Source organism: Camellia sinensis, chromosome 11, assembly GCF_055761805.1.
Source record: "Camellia sinensis isolate YWXY chromosome 11, ASM5576180v1, whole genome shotgun sequence".
NCBI classification, from domain to species: Eukaryota; Viridiplantae; Streptophyta; class Magnoliopsida; order Ericales; family Theaceae; genus Camellia; species Camellia sinensis.
In genome coordinates, this window is record NC_138971.1 from 134,596,822 (window position 1) to 134,616,145 (window position 19,324).

A 19,324-nucleotide genomic window follows, 5' to 3' on the forward strand; every position below is an offset into this window, starting at 1 on the left:
CTATATCACTACTACAACAGATAAGCATATGAGCTATATCAATACTTCAACAGATAAGCATATGAGCTATATCAACATTCCAATAGATAAGCATATGAGCTGTATCAACATTCCAATAGATAAGCATATGAGCTGTATCAACATTCCAATAGATAAGCATATGAGCTGTATCAACACTTCAACAGATAAGCATATGAGCTATATCAATACTTCAACAAATAAGCATATGAGCTGTATTCAATACTACAACGGATAAGCATATGAGCTGTATCAACATTCCAATAGATAAGCATATGAGCTGTATCAACACTTCAATAGATAAGCATATGAGCTATATCCAATACTACAATGGGTGAGCATATGAGCTACATCCCTGGGTCCATCCCCCATCTTCCCTTAACCATTAACCGGTTTAGAGGTACATCCCCCATCTTCCCCTAAACCATTAATCAGTTTAGAGGTACATCCCCCATCTTCCCCTAAACCGTGGAGTACATCCCCCATCTCCTCCCATACACAAGTAATGCATATAAACACAGAATCACATATGCAATCAATCAATACATAAAATTAATGTATTCTATCAACCGTCTACACATAATGCATATAAACACATTGGTCACATGCACAATCCACAGATACATAAAGTTAATGTATTCTATCAACCGTCATACTCTATGACACATCCAATTGATTAGTTTTAGTTTGCCTAATCATCATGCATTGTCTACAACAATCAACACTACCCTCCACCGGTAGCCCAAAGCAATTATTTTTAAGCAGGAAATAAATGCACTAATAGATAATATATCAACATTCTCAAATCAACTCCTCGTTTTCTTCAATTAATTATATGCATTAATTAATTAAACCAGTTAGGGCAAATTACCATAATTCACAAAACAACCCTAAGGTTCCATTTCCATCAATGTCCCAACATTAATCTCATTTCTCTATGCCTAACATGCATATAGGTTTATATATCTAAAACCCCAACTTTTGTAAAATTTCACAAAGGCCCAAACTTTCTCAAAATTACCCAACAACCCCCAACATATCAAAATGCTAAAATTCAAAGACAAAGTTCATAAGATGGAGTAGGTTATCCCTACCTCGAATGATGGGACGCAACGAAGGAGATGAAGAAACGGAAATGCTCCAAATCCCGAAATTTTTAGATTAAAAGATAGCCCTCGACGATCAACACAACTTTTGTAAAGGCCCAAGGTGAGAAAACAACTCCTACTAGATCAATCCTAAGAGAGAAGTTAGGGTTTTAGTGTGATGAACTCTCAAAATAGCTTTTTGGAAAAGTAAGAGAGAGAAAGGATGTTGAAAAGTGAACAAAAAGGTCGGATCTCGGCTTTATATAAAAGTCGCCCCGCTCGAGCGCCAAACTCCCCGCTCAAGCGTCACTCACAGATTCCCACTTGAGCGTCCAATTCCTCGCTCGAGCCGCAGATGCACGTTCCCAGAACTTTTACAGACATGGTTCCCGCTCGAGCGTCAAACTCCCCGCTCGAGCGTCAGACACAAACTCCCGCTCGAGCGGCCAATCCTCCGCTCGAGCGTCTACCGCTGCAGACGAAATACTGGATGGGTGATTTCCCCGCTCGAGCGCCAACACCCCCGGTTCGAGCGGACAAGCAACAACAGAGTCCCGCTCGAGCCTCAAAAGCACTGCTCGAGCGGAGAGACTAAAAACTGGGCGAAGATTTTACGTTTTAAACACAACCAACTTATTCCCAACTTGCCCAACACAACCCCAAAGCTCGAACACAAAGAGTAAGGGATAGAGAGAGGATAAGACAACAGCACCCTTACGAAACCGAATCCGGATTATAGTTAAACACGAAAGGGAAAGCCGGGATCGCTATACTTAACATCTCTCTTCACTTCCTCCATGCATTGGTTGAGATTCAGCCAACCAGATCTAGTGGTCTAGGCCTAGTTTAAAAAAAATATATTATGAAATTGAAATTCCCGCCTGCTGCTATACATATACACAGAGGTTATACATTCACCTCATTCTCACTCAGCCTCACACTCATTCCTTCTCCTCCACCGAACCCAGCCTCATCGGCGACTACTCTCGACGGCAACCTACTCCCGACGGCCTCCTGACGCTGGCGACCCGCTCCTTTCTCAGATGGTTCTCAGTTGACTAATTGTTAGATATTTGACCCACATTCAATGATAGTGTTCAACCCTATTTCTGAAGATGAAATCTGCAACAATTAAAGTTCAGCCATGGATTGTATACTTCAAAAATAATTAATAGGTCAACAGATATAAGGACTCTTACAAAAATTTTCCAAGGATATGTACTCAACAGAACCAATCCAATAATCTAGCATCATTACTAGTAAAAAAATTCTTCATTTGAGAGCATTTTTTATGTATCTGTTTGATAGTTTTTTCACAACAAGTCCCAAAGGTTCTAAGTTTGGGATGGATTGGTGTGGTTCCTCCACACCTAGGACACCAAAATATTGAAACATGAACAGAGAGAGGCATGAGAGAAATGAGCAAGCATATCTAACTGCGCATAGAAATTGATTGCCTATCAGAAATTTTGTCAAATAACAGAACTTGTGCAGTTGAATTATCTATTCTACTTTAACATTTTTGTTTGTGATGCAAAACAGAAAGTGAGAAGGAAATCTAAGTCTTTCCCTTGATCTGCTCTAGAAATCATAAGGGTGTACCCTTCAATCCACAAGGAAAAAAAGAGAAAAAATCTCAAAGTTTTATCAAACCAAAATTCAACCTCCTTGGCCACAAATTAGTACTTTTACAAGAGTTTGGTCAATCCTATCAAATCAAATCTAATAGTCTACTAAATCTAAGCCAAACATCATACTGCACAAATTAACTCCTATACATATGTTTTTTATATAAGCAAATATGTTGAACCAGTCCTGGATGATGGGTGGTCACTCAATCAAGTTCCAAGTTAACTAGGCAATTAGGTTGAACAAAGTTTCCTCCTCAGTCACCCATACACCAAAGCAATGGGTTAGGTTTGGGGAGTGGGTCGCCGTCGATAGGGTCGCTGGTGAGACGGGCTCGGTGAGGTGCAGGAGAAGAGCATTCAAACTCTGGTTTGCGAAGTAGATAGAGTCAATCCATCTCGATCGGTTGGGTTTCAGGAGCTTCTCGCCGTCGTCGGGAGTGGGTCACCGATGAGAATGGGTTCGGTGGAGGAGAAGTGGACTAAGTGAGAGTAAGTGTACAAAAAGATGTATAAGCTGTATATTGGTTTGGGCAGGAAAACGAAATTCAATTTTTTTTAATTTTTTTTTTTTTTTTATAACCGTTGGACCTACAACGGTTGATCTCAGCCGTTGCCAGTAGGAAGTGAAGGAAAGGTGTTGAGGAGGGGATCCAGACTCCTGTTTAGGTAGTAGTTCCTTTCAAATCCATGGACAGTAGTATCTCCCAACCAAATCCACTTGACAACCAACACCACAAAGCTACCACCACCACCACAAACAACAACAACGACAACCAAATTGGAGATCTTGATCTCACTAACGTGATTGGTCGAGATCTTAATTTCATGAAAGATACCATGACAGAGATTCAGAAGTTTGTAGATCATATGAATGTGCAAATCAACCGGGCTTGTGAGAAATTTGAGGAGCTCAAAACAAGATGAGGGAGTCATACTAACGAACTTGACCAACTGAAAATGTCTGTCAAGAAGTTGAAATCCCGGATTCCCTCCAAGCTTAAAATCCATTATGATGATGATTCAAAACCACATCGGAAACCATGGTTTGATGGATCCATTAACAGTAGCAGTGACAACTAACAAGTCGATGTAAACAAGGCCAGCAATTTGCACAGTTTGTACAATCAGCCAAAGTTTGATCACACCACTGCACTTTAAGATTTCTATGTATCTTTCAATACCCTTCCCTGGAAACTACAAATTTGTTTGTATTTTTTCCTGGTTTTCCCAGAAATAACTACTATTAAGAAAAAGATTATGATTTACTGGTGGATTGGAGCGGGAAATAGACTAGAAAAGTTTGTATCGGAGAAGACGGCAGAAGATGCAGAGGATTTTGTCAATGAGATCTTGGATGAGCTTATTGCAAAGGGCTTCATTGAGCCTATCTACAAAAATCATGGATTGGTTGTGGATAGCTACAGGATGCCCCCCCTATATTCGTTTTGCTTTAACCACTTTACGAAATTTGATTGTTTTTGGTTATTTTCTGCATGGATGCCTCATCTTTTGGAATAGATGCATCGCCAACGTTGATGTGGCTATTATTGATGGAAGACATGAAATTATTTTCAAAGGGACACCAATTTGGAAGTTGTTTACTTAGGAAGGTGGTAGAACTCAGTCACACATCACATTGAAGTCCCAAACATCAAAATTCTCAATGCACTCAAGAATATGAATCAATTGAGGTTTCTTAGCCTTCGATTACAGAACTTCCTCAGTTCATTTCACAATTGACTGATCTTGAGATTTTGGATCTCAAAGCGTGTCACAATCTTGAGGTGGTTCTAGATTGGATTGGCTTGCTTAAGAGTTTGACATACTTGGACATATCTGAGTGTTGCCTTTTAGATCATATACCCAAGGGGCTTGGTGCACTATCTAATCTCTAAGTCTTTAAGGGATTTATTATTGGAGATTCCAAGGACAAAAAGTCATGTACTATCAATGATTTGACAAAATTCTTAAAGCTAAGAAAATTGAGCATATCCACAAGTATGAAAGAATTTCCAACAGATCTGCAACTTTGTCATTTACAAAGATTAAAATTCCTACAGAAGTTGAAAATATCTTGGTCGGGATGCATTTTACGAAGTAAAACTGATGATTCACCTAAGCAAGCACAACTATTTTCCAAGCGGACAACATTGATAAGATCATTCACTGAGCAGCATGATCCAAAACTTCCTCTCTCATTGGAACTTCCTTCATCGTTGCAAAAACTAGAGGCTGAGTGTTTTCTTGAGAAAGATACACCCAGTTGGTTGAGGTCTGGCAATTTGAAGAACTTAAAGAAACTTTACATCAGAAGAGGACTAGTGTGTAATCTGGACGAAATAGTAGCTACCATAATTGAAATATTACAGTTGAAGTACTTGAGTAACTTAGAGATGCCTTGGAAAGACATTATGATGTTATTTTCCAATTTGATTTACTTGGAGAAAGTAGAATGTCTCCTTTCTATGTGATCAGAATGGTGTTTGGATGAGGAAAGACAATGGCATCAATAAGAAATGCGATGGAAAAAGCTACTGACGAAGGAAGGTACTGAGGAAGGAATTTTATGATCCTCATGTCCTTTCATGGTGATCTCATGAGTCATAAGGGAACCCATAAGCTCATCCAATCCAAGTGTGGAGAGATCTTTGGCTTCTATAATGGCGGTGACCTTTGCTTCCCAATTCTTTGGTAAGCACCTAAGAATTTTTCTTACCAACTCACTGTTAGTATAAGATTTGCCGAGAGATTTCAAAGAGTTTACAATTTCAGTAAATTTAGTAAACATACTTGAAATAGATTCATCAGAGTTCATTTTAAACAATTCATAACTATAAACAAGCATATCAATACAAGATTCCTTTACTTGATTTGTACCTTCATAAGTTACTTCAAGTTTGTCCCAAATTTTTTTTGCCGAATCACAACTTGAAATTCTATTATACTCCTTAGAGTCTAATCCACAAACAAGGGTGAGTTTGGCTTTAGCATTGGCTTGCAATAATTTGTGATCCCTCCCATCACATTCATCTTCAGTTTTAGGTACACTAATATTGTCTACTAATTTGGTAGGAATTTTTAGACCTTTGGTGACAATAATCCACATAGCATAATCAGTGGCTTGTAGGTATAGGGTTATCTTATCTTTCCAATGACTCTAGTTGTTTCCGTCAAATAATGGTGGCCTATTGGTGGCTTGTCCTTCAGTAGTGCTAGTGCTATCTAAGGTTACCATGGATTGAAACTCTTAGATGGTTAAATCTAAAGCAAGAGTCTAGGCTTTGATACCAATTGTTACCCAAAAGACAACCTAAGAGGGGGTTGAATTAGGTTTTTACAATTAAAAATTAATAATACCCTAATAAAAATTATGACTAGCATAATAGATAAATATAGTTAATGAAATAAAAATAATTAAAACAAGTGTTTTAACAACTATGTCAGTTAATGATTTTAACACAGTGAAAATATGAAATATAGCTACAGCAATTTAAATAAAATAAAGAGATAAGGGAGCGAGAGGCAAACAAATTTATAGTGGTTCGGCTTCAACTCGGCCTATGTCCACTCCTCAAGCTTCACTTGAGATTTTCCACTATGCTCTTGCTTCACGAGGGTGCTAGCAACCTCTTTCCAAATGGAGCAATCCTCCACGGATTTTACATAGGCTTCACAAGCCCAAACCCTTACAAATCTTAGGTGATTCACAATCACTCTCAAGATTTCAAGAACACAGTGTTTGCAACACTTTTACAAGATGAAATGGTATTTTTGCTTTCAAAGAAAGCTTACAATAAATATCTCTCAAAGATAGATATATAAAATGAAACTTTGATTTTTCTGTAAATCTCACACAGAAAAGATGAGCTTAATGCTATAAGGCTCAGTGTATAATTTCTGAGAATAAATGTGAGTGATTATAAATCAAAGAATATTTTCAGATTTTTTTTGTAACTTGTTTACATTAGAGGTTTTGATATATATAATAAAAATTATAGTTGTTGTATGCATTTGAATTTATAGCCGTTTATAGCCGTTGTAGTCATTTGAATTTATAGCCATTTATAGCCGTTGTATTTCCATCATTACCAATTTGAATATCTTCCACTCCGTCATTGCAAATTTGAATATCTTCCACTTGAACCTTTTGAACTGCTGCTGTGCTGAGCTGTTTGAACCTCAGTTTTGGACTGTTTGAACTCCTGATTTAATCAAATATTAAATACATTCTAACAACATTTAGGATAAAGGTTTAGGTGAGAAATAATGGGACAAAATAAATTTTGATTATATTTTTCTTTTTCAAATAAATTAAAATATAATCATCAAAATAAATTTTGGATTCTATTTTTCTTTTTCAAATAAATTAAAAATAACTAAATAAATCATCAAAATAAATAAGTCTAACAAAGAGTTTGACACACTTGGACATATTTGAGTGTTACTTTTTGGATCACATGCCAAAGGGGCTTGGTTTACTATCAGAACTCCAAGTCCTAAAGGGATTTATCATTCCAGATTCTGAGAACAAAAAGTTTCCACGTACTATTAATGATTTGACAAAATTGCCAAAGCTAAAAAAAATTGAGCATGTACACAAGTGTGAAAGAATTTCCAACAAATAAGCAGCTCCATCATTGACAAAGATTAAAAACCGTGCAAAAGTTGAAGATATCATGGACACGATGCATTTTATGAGGTGAAACAAAAAGCACACATAAGCAAGTATGACCACAACTGCAACTATGCGCCAAGTTGACAGAAGCATTGACAAGATCATTCACTGAACAGTATGATTCTGAACTTCCTCTCCAATTTGAACTGCCTTCCTTATTGCAGAAACTGGAGCTTGAGTGTTTCCATGAGATCATGACACCTAGTTGGTTGTAGTCTGGAAATCTAAAAAATTTGAAAAAATAAAAATAAAAATCTACAATAGATGAGGGCTATTGTGTTATCTAGGTGCAATAGCTGCTACCACAGTTGAGACACTGCAATTGAAGTACTCGAGTGACTTAGAGATAAGTTGGATGGAACACAGGACATCATTTGCCAATTTGATTTACTTGGAGAAAGTAGAACGCCTCGCTCTCACTTACTTCCCGTGTGATGAGAATGGTATTTGAATAGACAAAACAAACTCACAAAATCAAGAAATTGCATCCTGAATTTACAGTTTTACGATTTCACTATATGACAAATTGATATCTTGAGAGTTGATATAGTAATTTCCATCTCTCACGAAAGACTGTGAAATTTCCTCCACATTGTTAAAAGAAGGGTTGGGCTTCTCCATGGAATCCATTACGGTTCTATTTCAATGATCCTAATTGTTTAATTTGTAAGATTCTCTATATATATTATTTATGTAAAAAAAAATTTAAGTTGAACCGATAATTGTAATATTTTTATTTTATCACTTTTATTTTTGAAAAAAGAAACAAGTACGTTTTTTTTTTAATTTTAAAAATAGACCATTTATTTTTTAAAACAAATACAATAAAATAAAAATATCATAATTATCGGATCAACTTAAATTTTTTTTGTAAATAATATATAAGAAAAACTTACAAAATAAATAATTTAAATCATTAAAATAAAACTCATAATAAACTCTATAAATTAAAATGAAACTCATAATAAACTCCACGCCTCAAGTTATCTCAAATTTATATTTAAGCATGATCTAAAAACCTGCCGAGAGAATGCGGTTTCAACAACCTGGTCCCAGCTGGTGGGCCATATTTCTTCCCCGCACCTCATCAATTGTTGTCAAGGTCTGGCTTTGGTCCAGTCCACAATCAGACTGGACTGTGTTGTTGGGCCCATGAGGGTCCACCACGGGTCTTGTTTTGAAAATCTGAACCGTTGAATGTGTAGAACTCGTCGAGTACTATATGTTTATAAAAAATCACGTTGATTGGATATCGATGGCTATGTGATCAAAACAGTTTTTTTTTAACCGTTAATTTATTCACCGTTCATTTTTTTTATACAAAACTAATTTGATCACATAGCTATCGATATCCGATCAACATGTTTTTTTACAAGCATATAGTACTCGACGAGTTCTACACATTGACGGTTCAGATTTTCAAAATGGGACCTGTGGTGGGTCCCCACAGGCCCAACAGCACGGTCCAATCCGATCTTGGACTGGACCAATGCCAAACCCTTGTTGTCTTGGTAGATTTCCAACATCTGTCGGCCACCCTTCCTTCGTTATCTCTTCTGCACCTTTTCTCAGTCTCACTTGGCGTCTTTCTCTCTCTTCCTCTCACATACACACACTTCATCTCTCTCTCTCTCTCTCTCTCTCTTATGGTTTCACAACGTTTCTTCTCTCTCATTTGCCTCTCATTGAGGATCCATCTCTCTTTGAAACCCTGATCATCAAAGAAAAAACGTGTTCAGCCTCTCTCTCTCTAGCCAAGACTTCAACACACCCTTTTGGTAGTGAAAGCCATGGGCTGCTGTATCTCCCAACCAAATCCACTTGACAATGACCACCACAAAGCTACTACCACCACCACCACAAATAATGACGACTACTAAGGTGGAGATCCTGCACTCACTAACATGATTGGTCGAGATCTTATTTTCATGAAAGAGGCCATGGTAGAGGTTCAGAAGTACATAGATCATATGAATGTGCAAATCAACAAGGCCTGTGAGAAATTTGAGGAGCTCAAACCAAGAAAAGGAGGGAGTGATACACGAGAACTTGGCGAATTGAAAAAGGTCGTAAAGAAGTTGAAATCCCAGATTCCCTTAAAGTTTATTAAAGTCCAATACGATGATTATTCCAAACCACGTCGGAATCCATGGTTGGATGGATCCATTAACAGTAGCACCAACAACTACCAAGTCGATGAAAACAAGGCCGGTGATTTGCACAGCTTGTACAAGGACCCAAAGTTTGATCACACCACTGCATTTCAACATGTCGATGTATCTTTCCATCGCCTCCCCGTGAAACTACAATATTGCTTGGAATTTTTCTTGATGTTCCCAGAAATGGTTACTATAAAGAAAAAGCTTATGATTTACTGGTGGATTGAAGAGGGACTTGTACCGACAATCTCAATCGACCGAAAGACAGAAGAAGAAATTGCGGTGACGAAGATAGCAGAGGATTGTGGCAACGAGTTGTTGGATGAGCTTACTGCAAAGGGCTTCATCGAGCCTATCTACAAAAATTCTGGCTTGGTTGTGGATAGCTAGAGGATGCGCCCTTTCATTCATTTGACTTTAAAGAAGTTTTACTTTAGACCAGTGTGGACTATGGATTCGGATACTCGATTTGTTACTGAATATGCTTGGTATGAGCATCCATGCTTCCTCAATGTTGGTGAGGCTATTATTAATGACAGGTTTGAACCATTTTCGGAGTTCACCCATTTTAAAATTGTTTACTTGGGAAGGTGGCAGAACTCAGTCACGCATCACATTGAAGTCGCAGACATCAAAAATCTCAATGCATTGAAGAATATGAAACAGTTGCAATTTCTTAGTCTTCGAGGAATTTCTTTAATTACAGAGCTTCCCCAATTCATTTCAGAAATGACTACTCTCAAGATCCTAGATCTTAGATCCTGTCACAATCTTGAGGTGGTTCCAGATTGGATTGGTTTACTTAAGAGTTTGACACACTTGGACATATCTAAGTGTTACTTTTTAGATCACATGCCTAAGGGACTTGGTTAGCTATTAGAACTCCAAGTACTTAAGGGATTTATAATTGGAGATTCCGATGACAAACACTCATGTACTATCGATGATTTGACAAAATTGTCAAAGTTGAGAAAATTGAGCCTACACACCAACATGAAAGAATTCCCAACAAGTAAGCAGCTCCGTCATTTACAAAGATTAAAAACTTTGCAGAAGTTAAAAATATCCTGGCTAGGATGCATTTTACAAGGCAAAAGAGACGACACATCTAAGCAAGCACAACCACAACCACAGCCACAACCACGTGCCAATCTAACAAGAGCACTGACAGGATCGTTCACCGAGCAGCATGATTTGGAACTTCCTATCCAGACGGAACCTCCTTCCTCATTGCAAAAACTAGAGCTTGAGTGTTTCCCTGAAATGGTTACACCCAATTGGTTGTTGTCTGGCAATCTGAAGAACTTGAAGAAACTCCACATTAGAGGAGGACTATTGTGTTATCTAAACCAAATAGCAACTACCACAATTGAGATGTTGCAATTGAAGTACTTGAGTGACTTCCAGATGCCTTGGATGGACCTTAGGAGATTATTTCCCAATGTGATCTACTTCGAGAAAGTAGAATGTTCCGCTCTCATTTCTTTCCTGTGTGATGAGAATGGTGTTTGGATGAACAAAGCAAACACACAAAATCAAGAAATGGCATCGTGAATTTGTGGTAAGTTCTACCATTTCACTATATGACAAATTGATGTCTTTAGAGGTAGTAGTAATTTCCTTCACTCATGAAAGACTAGCTACTAATTCATTTGTTGAATCAAATGTATGCCATGGCTTCAAGGTCATTCATCAAGGCTTCTTTACGAATTTTGAAGAAAGTTTTATTTGGTATTAAAAATATATATATAGCTTTTCTTGTATGCTACCTGATGGGGGGTTATACTGCATGAGTTCAACTTCAAAAATTTAGCATTTCTCTAATCAGTACACTTGGAAACTTGCAGTGAATTACATGAGAAATAAAATAAATTTTTTACTTTGTTTTGGAAAAGGGGAAAAGGTGAGGCATAGGAGTATATCGTATAATGATTTATCCCTTTAATTTTGTTCCTCCAATTTTATCTCTAATGCTATGAAATTAAAAAGGCTAAAAATAAGAGGGAGAGGAGTGTTGGATCGCTTTATAAGAGAGTAGGCCACGTCATTAGAGGTGAAATTAGGGGCACAAAATTAGGAACTCATATCTATATTAATCTTGAAAACTTTTGTCATAACTTTTTTTATTGGATTATTTACATAGACATTTTAAGCTATTGAGAAATATCACTTTGATTAAACTATAAAATTGTACAAATGGATCTCCTAAATTTTTGACATGTTTCACTTTAACCCTTTCTATTATTGCATCGTGAGTTAAACCAAACTTTTAAATATTTTTAGACGAAAATACCCTTCGACATTCTATATATTTACAATTTCATTATTATTAATTTTTATTTTTTTTAAATATAAGCATTAATTCATTATTATTGTTTTATTATTATTTTTTTCAATTTTCTTTATAAATATGTTTTATAGAAAAAAATATTTAAAAATAATAATAAAACAAAAAAAAATGACTAAAATTAAAAAGAAGTGTTCTTGAGTGTGTTATATAGTGTTAAAGAGTATTTTCGTCTAAAAAATGTCAATGCAGTAACAGATAGGGTCAAAGTGAAACACGCTAATAATTTAGGAGATCCATTTATATATTTTTATAGTTCAAAAAGTTGAAATAATATTTCTTAATAATTTAAGAATCTCCAAGTAAATAATCCTTTTTTATTTCCGAACTACCTTTCATTTTGACCACAAACTGGATTCTATAATTGCTGATTTCAATGCTCACTTTTCTAGTATATTTATTCTATTATATTTAGGCCAAGTTTGGCATATTGTAAAAAAGTTAAAAAGTCAAAAAATTACTCAAAAAGTTAAAAAGTTAACACTATTCACCAAAAGTCAACAATTACGGCTGCATAATTTTCAATCCTAATTTTTCCTTACAAATCAATTTTTACAATTTTTTATTACACATTTTTCCATAAAAAGTCAAAAAGTTAACCCAAACATCCATATTTTCTTCCTTAATTTTTTAGTCCAAAAAGATAAAAAGCGCACTTATTTAGGATACCCTAAACAACCCCTTAAATTGGTGTTAGCCACTGTCAAGTTCTCTATTTTTTCAAGAATATCATTCTCACCCAATAATTGTCATCCCTTTTCACCCAATAGCTATCACATGTATTTTTTACTTCATTAAACAGTTCAAAACTACTGATCAATTTTCCTCAATTTTCAAGCTATCCAAAAATTTGAATAAAATTACAAATGTATAGTGTTTGCACTCACCTCTAGTATTTATTACAAATGTACTTTTTGTTCCGATTGAATTGCCACATTTACCCTAGCTTTAACACCATCGATTAACAGAGTTAGGTGATCAAATTAAAACATTTTTCACAATTTAAACATTGTTAATAAAAATGACACAAATCACATACTTAAAGACTAAAAAGGTTAACTACTAAAAAAACGGCATATAGCAACGTTTGTTTTGTGGCGTTTATGGAAACGCCATTATAGATTCATTAAACACAGCGTTTTCAAAACGTTGTCTTTGATTTCCGTTAACGACGTCGTATTGGGTCGATTTATTAACACCGTCTTAGACTCCGTCTCTCATTTTCTCTGTCTCTCACTTTCTGTACCTCTTCCACAACCCACAAGTTGAAGCTTAAACACACACTCTCTCTCTCTCTGGCTCTCTCGATTGCAGATTTTGTGTTGTATGTTCTTCATCAATGTTGATCGAAGCTCAAACAACCCTCAATTTGAAGCTAAAACACACAGAACTCAACCGCAGCAATTTGCTCTAGCTGTTCTTCATCAATCGCAACGATCTCTGTTCTTCATCGATCTCGAGGCTAATCGAGTGAGAACGCCGCACCAGATGGTCCAGACTCCGATCTCTTCGTTTATTACTGCAAGCACTGCCGATCTCATGTCCTCATCAATGGTTCACTTATCTCGCTCTTCGTCTAATTCATCTCAATTCACCTTCACCTACTTCTCTATTTGAATCTACTTACCTATATATACACACATTTATATGCACTAGCTTCATTTCCACACACACACAAAAACTAGAAAATATTATTATCATCTTTGATTTTGTTATTTAGAGTGTTTGTGTGTTTTTTTTAAATTTATTTTGGTTTTTAACTTGTTGAGACTGCTAGTGTTTGTGTATCTGTTCTTCATCAAAATCGATCTGTTCTTCATCAAATCGCATATCCAAAATCCAAAATTGGTCTGTTCTAGCTGATCTCTCTTGCTCATATCTCAGGTATATTTTTGATTCTTTACTTTCTCATTGTCAAATGGTAGTGGTTGGAAACTAGATTTTAGGATAAATCTCTTTCAGTGGGAACATGAGGTGTTGAATAATCTTCTGCAGAGTCTAAGTATGAGCTCTATCTCGAGGGAATCGAAGGATTGTTTAATTTTGAAAGGGGAAAACCATGAAATTTTGGAACGTAACTGCAATTTGGGAGACCATCTTCTTTGCTATAGTGTTGACCCTTTGGAATTCAAGAAACGGTGTCATATTCAGAAATTTAGAATTGAGGTGAGATAATGACTCAATGCACTTTTCCTTCAACCTGACACAGAATAGAAACCTAGCAACTGCATGCTCTCAAAAAGAAACTAATGATGGGGAATCCATTTATAATTATTCATGTTCCAAGGAGGTGGAGTATTATTTAAAAAATTAGATAAAAGGACAACAGTTCTTTGGAAACCTCAAATATGGTTTTAATTGGGTTGATCTCCATAGACTTTTTTAGTTTATATGTAGAAACAATGAAATGATCCAAAAAAAAAAAAAAAAACACAAAAGACACAAAAAAATAAAATAAAAGGCCACTCTATCTTATGTATTTTTGGATCATTGTAAGCTGATTGACCGTCTATTGGGATGAGGCTTACATTTTTGTTGCCTTTATAGAATTGTTGTCCTGAAAAATTTGTCATTCCATTTCAATGTCTCTAATCTTACACCACCCTCTTATTCAGGTCATCCAACGTGAGCCATGGGAACTCATCAAAGATGAGTACATAAAGAAAACTGCTACATCCTTTTGTGGGGAGATATGGCAAGTTCCTCCAATGTTTTCTGCCATCAAAGTAAGTTTTCCTCCATTTTGTTACAATCAGTTCCAAATGAGTTTTGTCATACAATGAAAGTAAGTGGATTGATCTATTGACTTTTGGTAATAAAGGTTTTTAATTTGCTGGATGAATATGGGACTGAAGTACTAGTATAAGAGTTATTTTCATTCTTATCCTTTTGATTTTTTCATTCAACCTTTTTTGTCCCTGCTTATGGTGTAATAAGGTATTTTTGAGATATAACTTTCTTCTTGCTCTTTTGTGTTGATTTCATATTGGCTCAATTTTGGCATTGCTTGTATAGTATTTTGATGTAGATGATCATGCATAGTGCATATGGTTGTAATGAGGTTACATTTAGCTAAGTTACTTCATTTGAGACTAAATTTTGGCATCAATTGCATATTATATTGTATTAAAACCAAAAGAATATAATTGAACTTTGACAGTATGTGGATGTAGATGGTTGCCTATAGCACGGTTCAGTTAAGTATAGTTACATATAGGTTAGTTACTTAAGTTTGACTTTATGTTACATGAACAATTTGTGAACCTTTTGGATGCAACATCACAAGGGTGGGAGCATGCACACTACCATTTTGAAACTAGATATGCACTAAAGTCAAAATGCATTTCAAGTAGGAGTGTTAAATAGAGAAGAATAGAATTTTTTTTTTATGTTGCTTTGCTTCACGTTTACTTGGATATATAGACCTCATTATTGTAGCATGAAGGAGATGAAGTATTGATACATAACCAAAAAATGAAAACAGTAAGAACAAAAAATGGTAAAAAAGCACACACACAGACCCTTTGCTTGTCAAAGGGTGTAAGATACAAACATGAATGCAAACCTGAATTCAGCTGTGTTCTTTTTGGCTAAAATTTGAGAAGAAAATGTATGAAACACATTCATGTGGCATTAACTAGGGTTGATAATCAAAACATTTTATTTATTTATTCATAGGGTCTATGGTATGGCACATAAAATAGAAATTGCACATAAATGTAATAGGACATTTCTCACAGATTTTTAGGTTGTAATTATTGCTTGTAAGATATATAATTCATATTGTCCTTCACGTTCCTTAGAATTATGTGTGACAATGATGTGGTATTGAAATGGCATTGTGTGGTTGTATGATTGCTTATATGTTTCTACACCTTGTGATAGGTTGGGGGTGAGAAGATGTATGAAAAAGCAAGAAGAGGAGAAAGCATTGAACTTTCACCGAGGCGAATTTTAATTTTCCAGTTTGATATCAAGCGAAGTTTAGATAACAGGTTGTCTGAAGCTCGGCTTGTTGCTTCTGTATAACCTATTTTATCACATTAATGTTGTCATGTATTAATTGTGGGTTTTTTTATATGGTGGTTCTGCTAGCCTGAGATGGATCTTATTTTGAATCCTAGCAATTCTTTCTTTCAATGATAAAAACAAATAAATGTCATGCTAATTGTGCTCAAATAATTTCACATTGGTGATTACCCTTTGAGAATTAGATCAAACACAGTTTGAAAATGAAAATAAATTAATATTCAGGAACTTTTGAGAACCTTTCCCTCATTGGTGGGAAACAAAGATATAATTTATGTGTATGGTTTATGCATATTAGGAAAAGTGTCTATATGAACTGACAAAGGACATTGACTGATGAAGTTGATATGCTACATACTATCATGTAGCAATAATCTTGTTGTTTTTTTAAGTTTGTCTTATTTATCGCAGACAAAATTTGATTTTCCGGGTGACATGCTCAAACGGAACATATATTCGATCTCTTTGTGCAGATCTTGGGAAGGCTCTGAACAGGTAGTGTAAATAGTCAATTATTGCAGTGCCATGTTGTCATAACATTTGATGTTTTTCTTTTTAATTTTAATTTTTTTTAAATTGTGTTTAGTGTTTTGGAAATAATATATCATGGATCTCCAATTCTAGTACTCAGTGTTTTCAATTGCCTTGGTGGACCAAGAATCCTCTGCTTGTGTCATTTTAGATGTCAGCAAGGTCTCATGAGCTTTATTGTTGCAAGGCTTGTCTGAATCTGTTATTTCATAAAAAGATACAAATATTTTGGTTGAAATACCTATAACCCAATGAATGGTGTAGGAGGAAAGAGGGAAAAACCTTGTGTTGTTTTTGGATCATGGATTTGGATAGGATTTGCAAAAATTTGCAAAAAGAAAGGGAAATAGAAAAAAGAAAAAGAAAAAAAGAGAGGTTATATTTAATTCACATTGTTCTTTCCTTTTCTTTTTCCCCTGTCAAAGTTTTACCCAAATCCATTGTGAATGATCTTTCCTTAAATTAAGTTCATTATGTAGCAGTAGCTGTCACTAGGTGACATTACCTGTATTTTTTGAAGTTATTCAAAACCCTCATGTAGATATTATGCATCCTAATAAACGTGTTAGCTTATGAGCTACATCATTACATTAGTTAAACAACATTTATACTTTCTTATTTTCAGAGGTAAGGAACAAGAAAAACATACAATCTACCATCTACCATCAATGTTTCTTTTATTTTTCCTTCCTTAGCCTTTCAATCATCTACATCCATATATGATTGTATTTTTTAGCTACTTTTGATGATAACTTTTTGTTTTTTGCTTCTTTCTCAGTTTTCAACTTTGCACTGCCCTTGGCTTTGTTGAGAGCTTCAATCAGTTCCTTTAAGCAAGTCTCTTTTGAAGCAGTCTTTGGTATCAAGTTATCTGCAACACCACAAGGACTCATATCGGTTTCGTACAATAAGTTGTCTCTGTTTTGTAGATAATTACAGTTGTAGTTTGTCATTCAAGAAAGGCTTTTTAATATCTCTATTATGTGATATACTTTGGAAGATCAATGTGATATATTTTGTGTAGTAAAAATCTCATGAAATGTGCAATTAGTTAAATTTTTTGGTGTATACTCTATTTCCAAAGTTGTAGTATGAACCTTGTAGTGCACAATAACATTTATTTTACAGCAACTATATAGTCACAGAGATTGCCAACTTTGGTATTTTATTTCATATTCTTGCAGCAGCAGTAGCACAGAAAAAAAAATGGTATTTTATTTCATATTCTTGCAGCAGTAGCAGCACAGGGAAAAAAAACAAAAAAAAACAAAAAATGCCGTTTTTCAAAAAACGCCACTAAATGACGTTCATATTCTTGCAGCAGCAACACTGGGAAAAAAAAAAGGTGGTTTTTTTTTAAAACGCCACTAAATGACGTCATCGTGACATCACACGTTAGTTTGTGACGGAAGGTGGGACGAGCGTCAAAGATTTTGCGGCGTTTTAAAAAATGCCGTCTAATATTTTTAGCGACGTTTTTCAAACGTTGGAAAGTTATTTGCGGCGGCCGTATCAACGATGAAAATATTAAACGTCGCTGTAATATTTTACAGCGTTTTTCAGACTTTTAGCGGCGTTTTTAAACTCAAATTTCCTGCCATTAGACATAGCTGATATTGATCAATGTTTGATGAGTTGTAGGTATCCATGTGCAAGGCACGACTTGTCTTTTTTTCTTCTTTTTCTCTCTATTTTTATTAGGAACAAGAAGAAACATAAAACTAAGGATTAAAACATTACAAACATTATTAGCCACTTAATGTCCATAATCAGAAAACACATGCCAATTTGTTGCATAATTAACATTAAGTGCCTAAACCAACAACAAACTATATCTGTATATCAACCTCCACATAACCTCTTTACAGGCACCACCTTAAACAATTTGGATGGTATAGTAGAGCATTGGGTCACGTCTCAATCAGAGTTGTGAAGGTAGTTACATCAGCTGTATAACTGCATTTGAAGAGGGTACCCAAAAGAGACAACCCAAAATTGACTTAATTAAGGTGGCAGTAACAGTTACGTAGAACGGCCAGGGGCAACTGCAACAACTTGTGTTAATATTCAAAAAAAAAAACAAGAAGAAGAAATTTGTATCTCAGAAACAAAAACAATGAACACCTATCATTTTCATTTTTGTACGAACAAAGCTTTGCTTTTAAGAATTCATAGAATAATTGCAAAAATTGTAAATAGTTTGTCAAACTTTTTCCGTGTTAGTTTTTTATTTTTCTATTTCTTAAAACAAAAAACAAAAATCAAAGTTATGCATAACCTATGAATCATGCATCTTACAATTATGAAACTAATTGTATTGATTGTATGGTCCTCTTTTAGCTATACATCTGAAAAGGTGTCTGAAAAATATTTTCCACCATTGGATTAGTTCCAATTTCTCATTTGTCTCACAAGTTCTTTGCATAATCTTATTACTCTTTAAGGATTTTACGCTGCTTATGAAGTTCATCTTAAGAAATTTGCATGCATATATCTGTATTTGTTTTAGGTTTTTTTGGGGCGTGTTTTGGTTACATAATTGACTTATGTTTTGCAGAATTTTCATACTTCTTTTATGTTCTCCCATTAACTTACAGTGGGTAATTAGGGACTTGCCAAAAAAAGGGAACCCACAGAGAAAGGTGTTGGTTGATAACGAAGTTTTATTATCTTAATTTGTTCATGTACAAAGCCAAATTGTTTGTCTTGATTACTATATGCTTGGTAATTAAAATAGATTTAAATACGTCTCAAGATCTCAAATTTTGATATGTAGTGACTTGCCATATGGATATAAACAACACAAATTGCATCAATATCTTAATTGGCAACTGGAGCATTATGAC

The 19,324-nt window shown here is 35.1% G+C and overlaps 1 protein-coding gene and 1 pseudogene across 3 annotated transcripts; both read left to right on the forward strand.

The window, feature by feature from the left end:
* Positions 1 to 10,021: 10,021 nt before the first annotated feature.
* LOC114297711 (uncharacterized) lies at positions 10,022 to 11,262 on the forward strand (annotated as a pseudogene).
* A 1,871-nt stretch (positions 11,263 to 13,133) lies between these two features.
* On the forward strand, positions 13,134 to 17,635 carry LOC145789011 (uncharacterized). Of its 3 annotated transcripts, none has more exons than XM_082896552.1 (7): positions 13,134 to 13,472; positions 13,688 to 13,802; positions 13,914 to 14,084; positions 14,534 to 14,644; positions 15,804 to 15,913; positions 16,359 to 16,442; positions 17,257 to 17,635. In XM_082896552.1, the coding sequence occupies exons 3-7, from the start codon at positions 13,923 to 13,925 to the stop codon at positions 17,309 to 17,311; spliced, it is 522 nt and encodes a 173-aa protein (XP_082752678.1). In that variant the 5' UTR covers positions 13,134 to 13,472; positions 13,688 to 13,802; positions 13,914 to 13,922; the 3' UTR covers positions 17,312 to 17,635. The 3 variants fall into 3 exon arrangements, with proteins under 3 accessions (XP_082752678.1, XP_082752679.1, XP_082752680.1); XM_082896553.1 differs by having other exon boundaries at positions 13,696 to 13,802; XM_082896554.1 differs by lacking the exon at positions 16,359 to 16,442 and having other exon boundaries at positions 13,134 to 13,802.
* Positions 17,636 to 19,324: the final 1,689 nt, after the last annotated feature.

Excerpts from the sequence above, each read along its gene's own strand:
- LOC145789011 (XM_082896552.1), top strand. The coding sequence starts at position 13,923 with ATGAGCTCTATCTCGAGGGAATCGAAGGATTGTTTAATTTTGAAAGGG. Across the intron at positions 14,645-15,803 it reads CAATGTTTTCTGCCATCAAA|GTTGGGGGTGAGAAGATGTA; the intron begins GTAAGTTTTCCT and ends ACCTTGTGATAG. Across the intron at positions 16,443-17,256 it reads CTTGGGAAGGCTCTGAACAG|TTTTCAACTTTGCACTGCCC; the intron begins GTAGTGTAAATA and ends CTTCTTTCTCAG.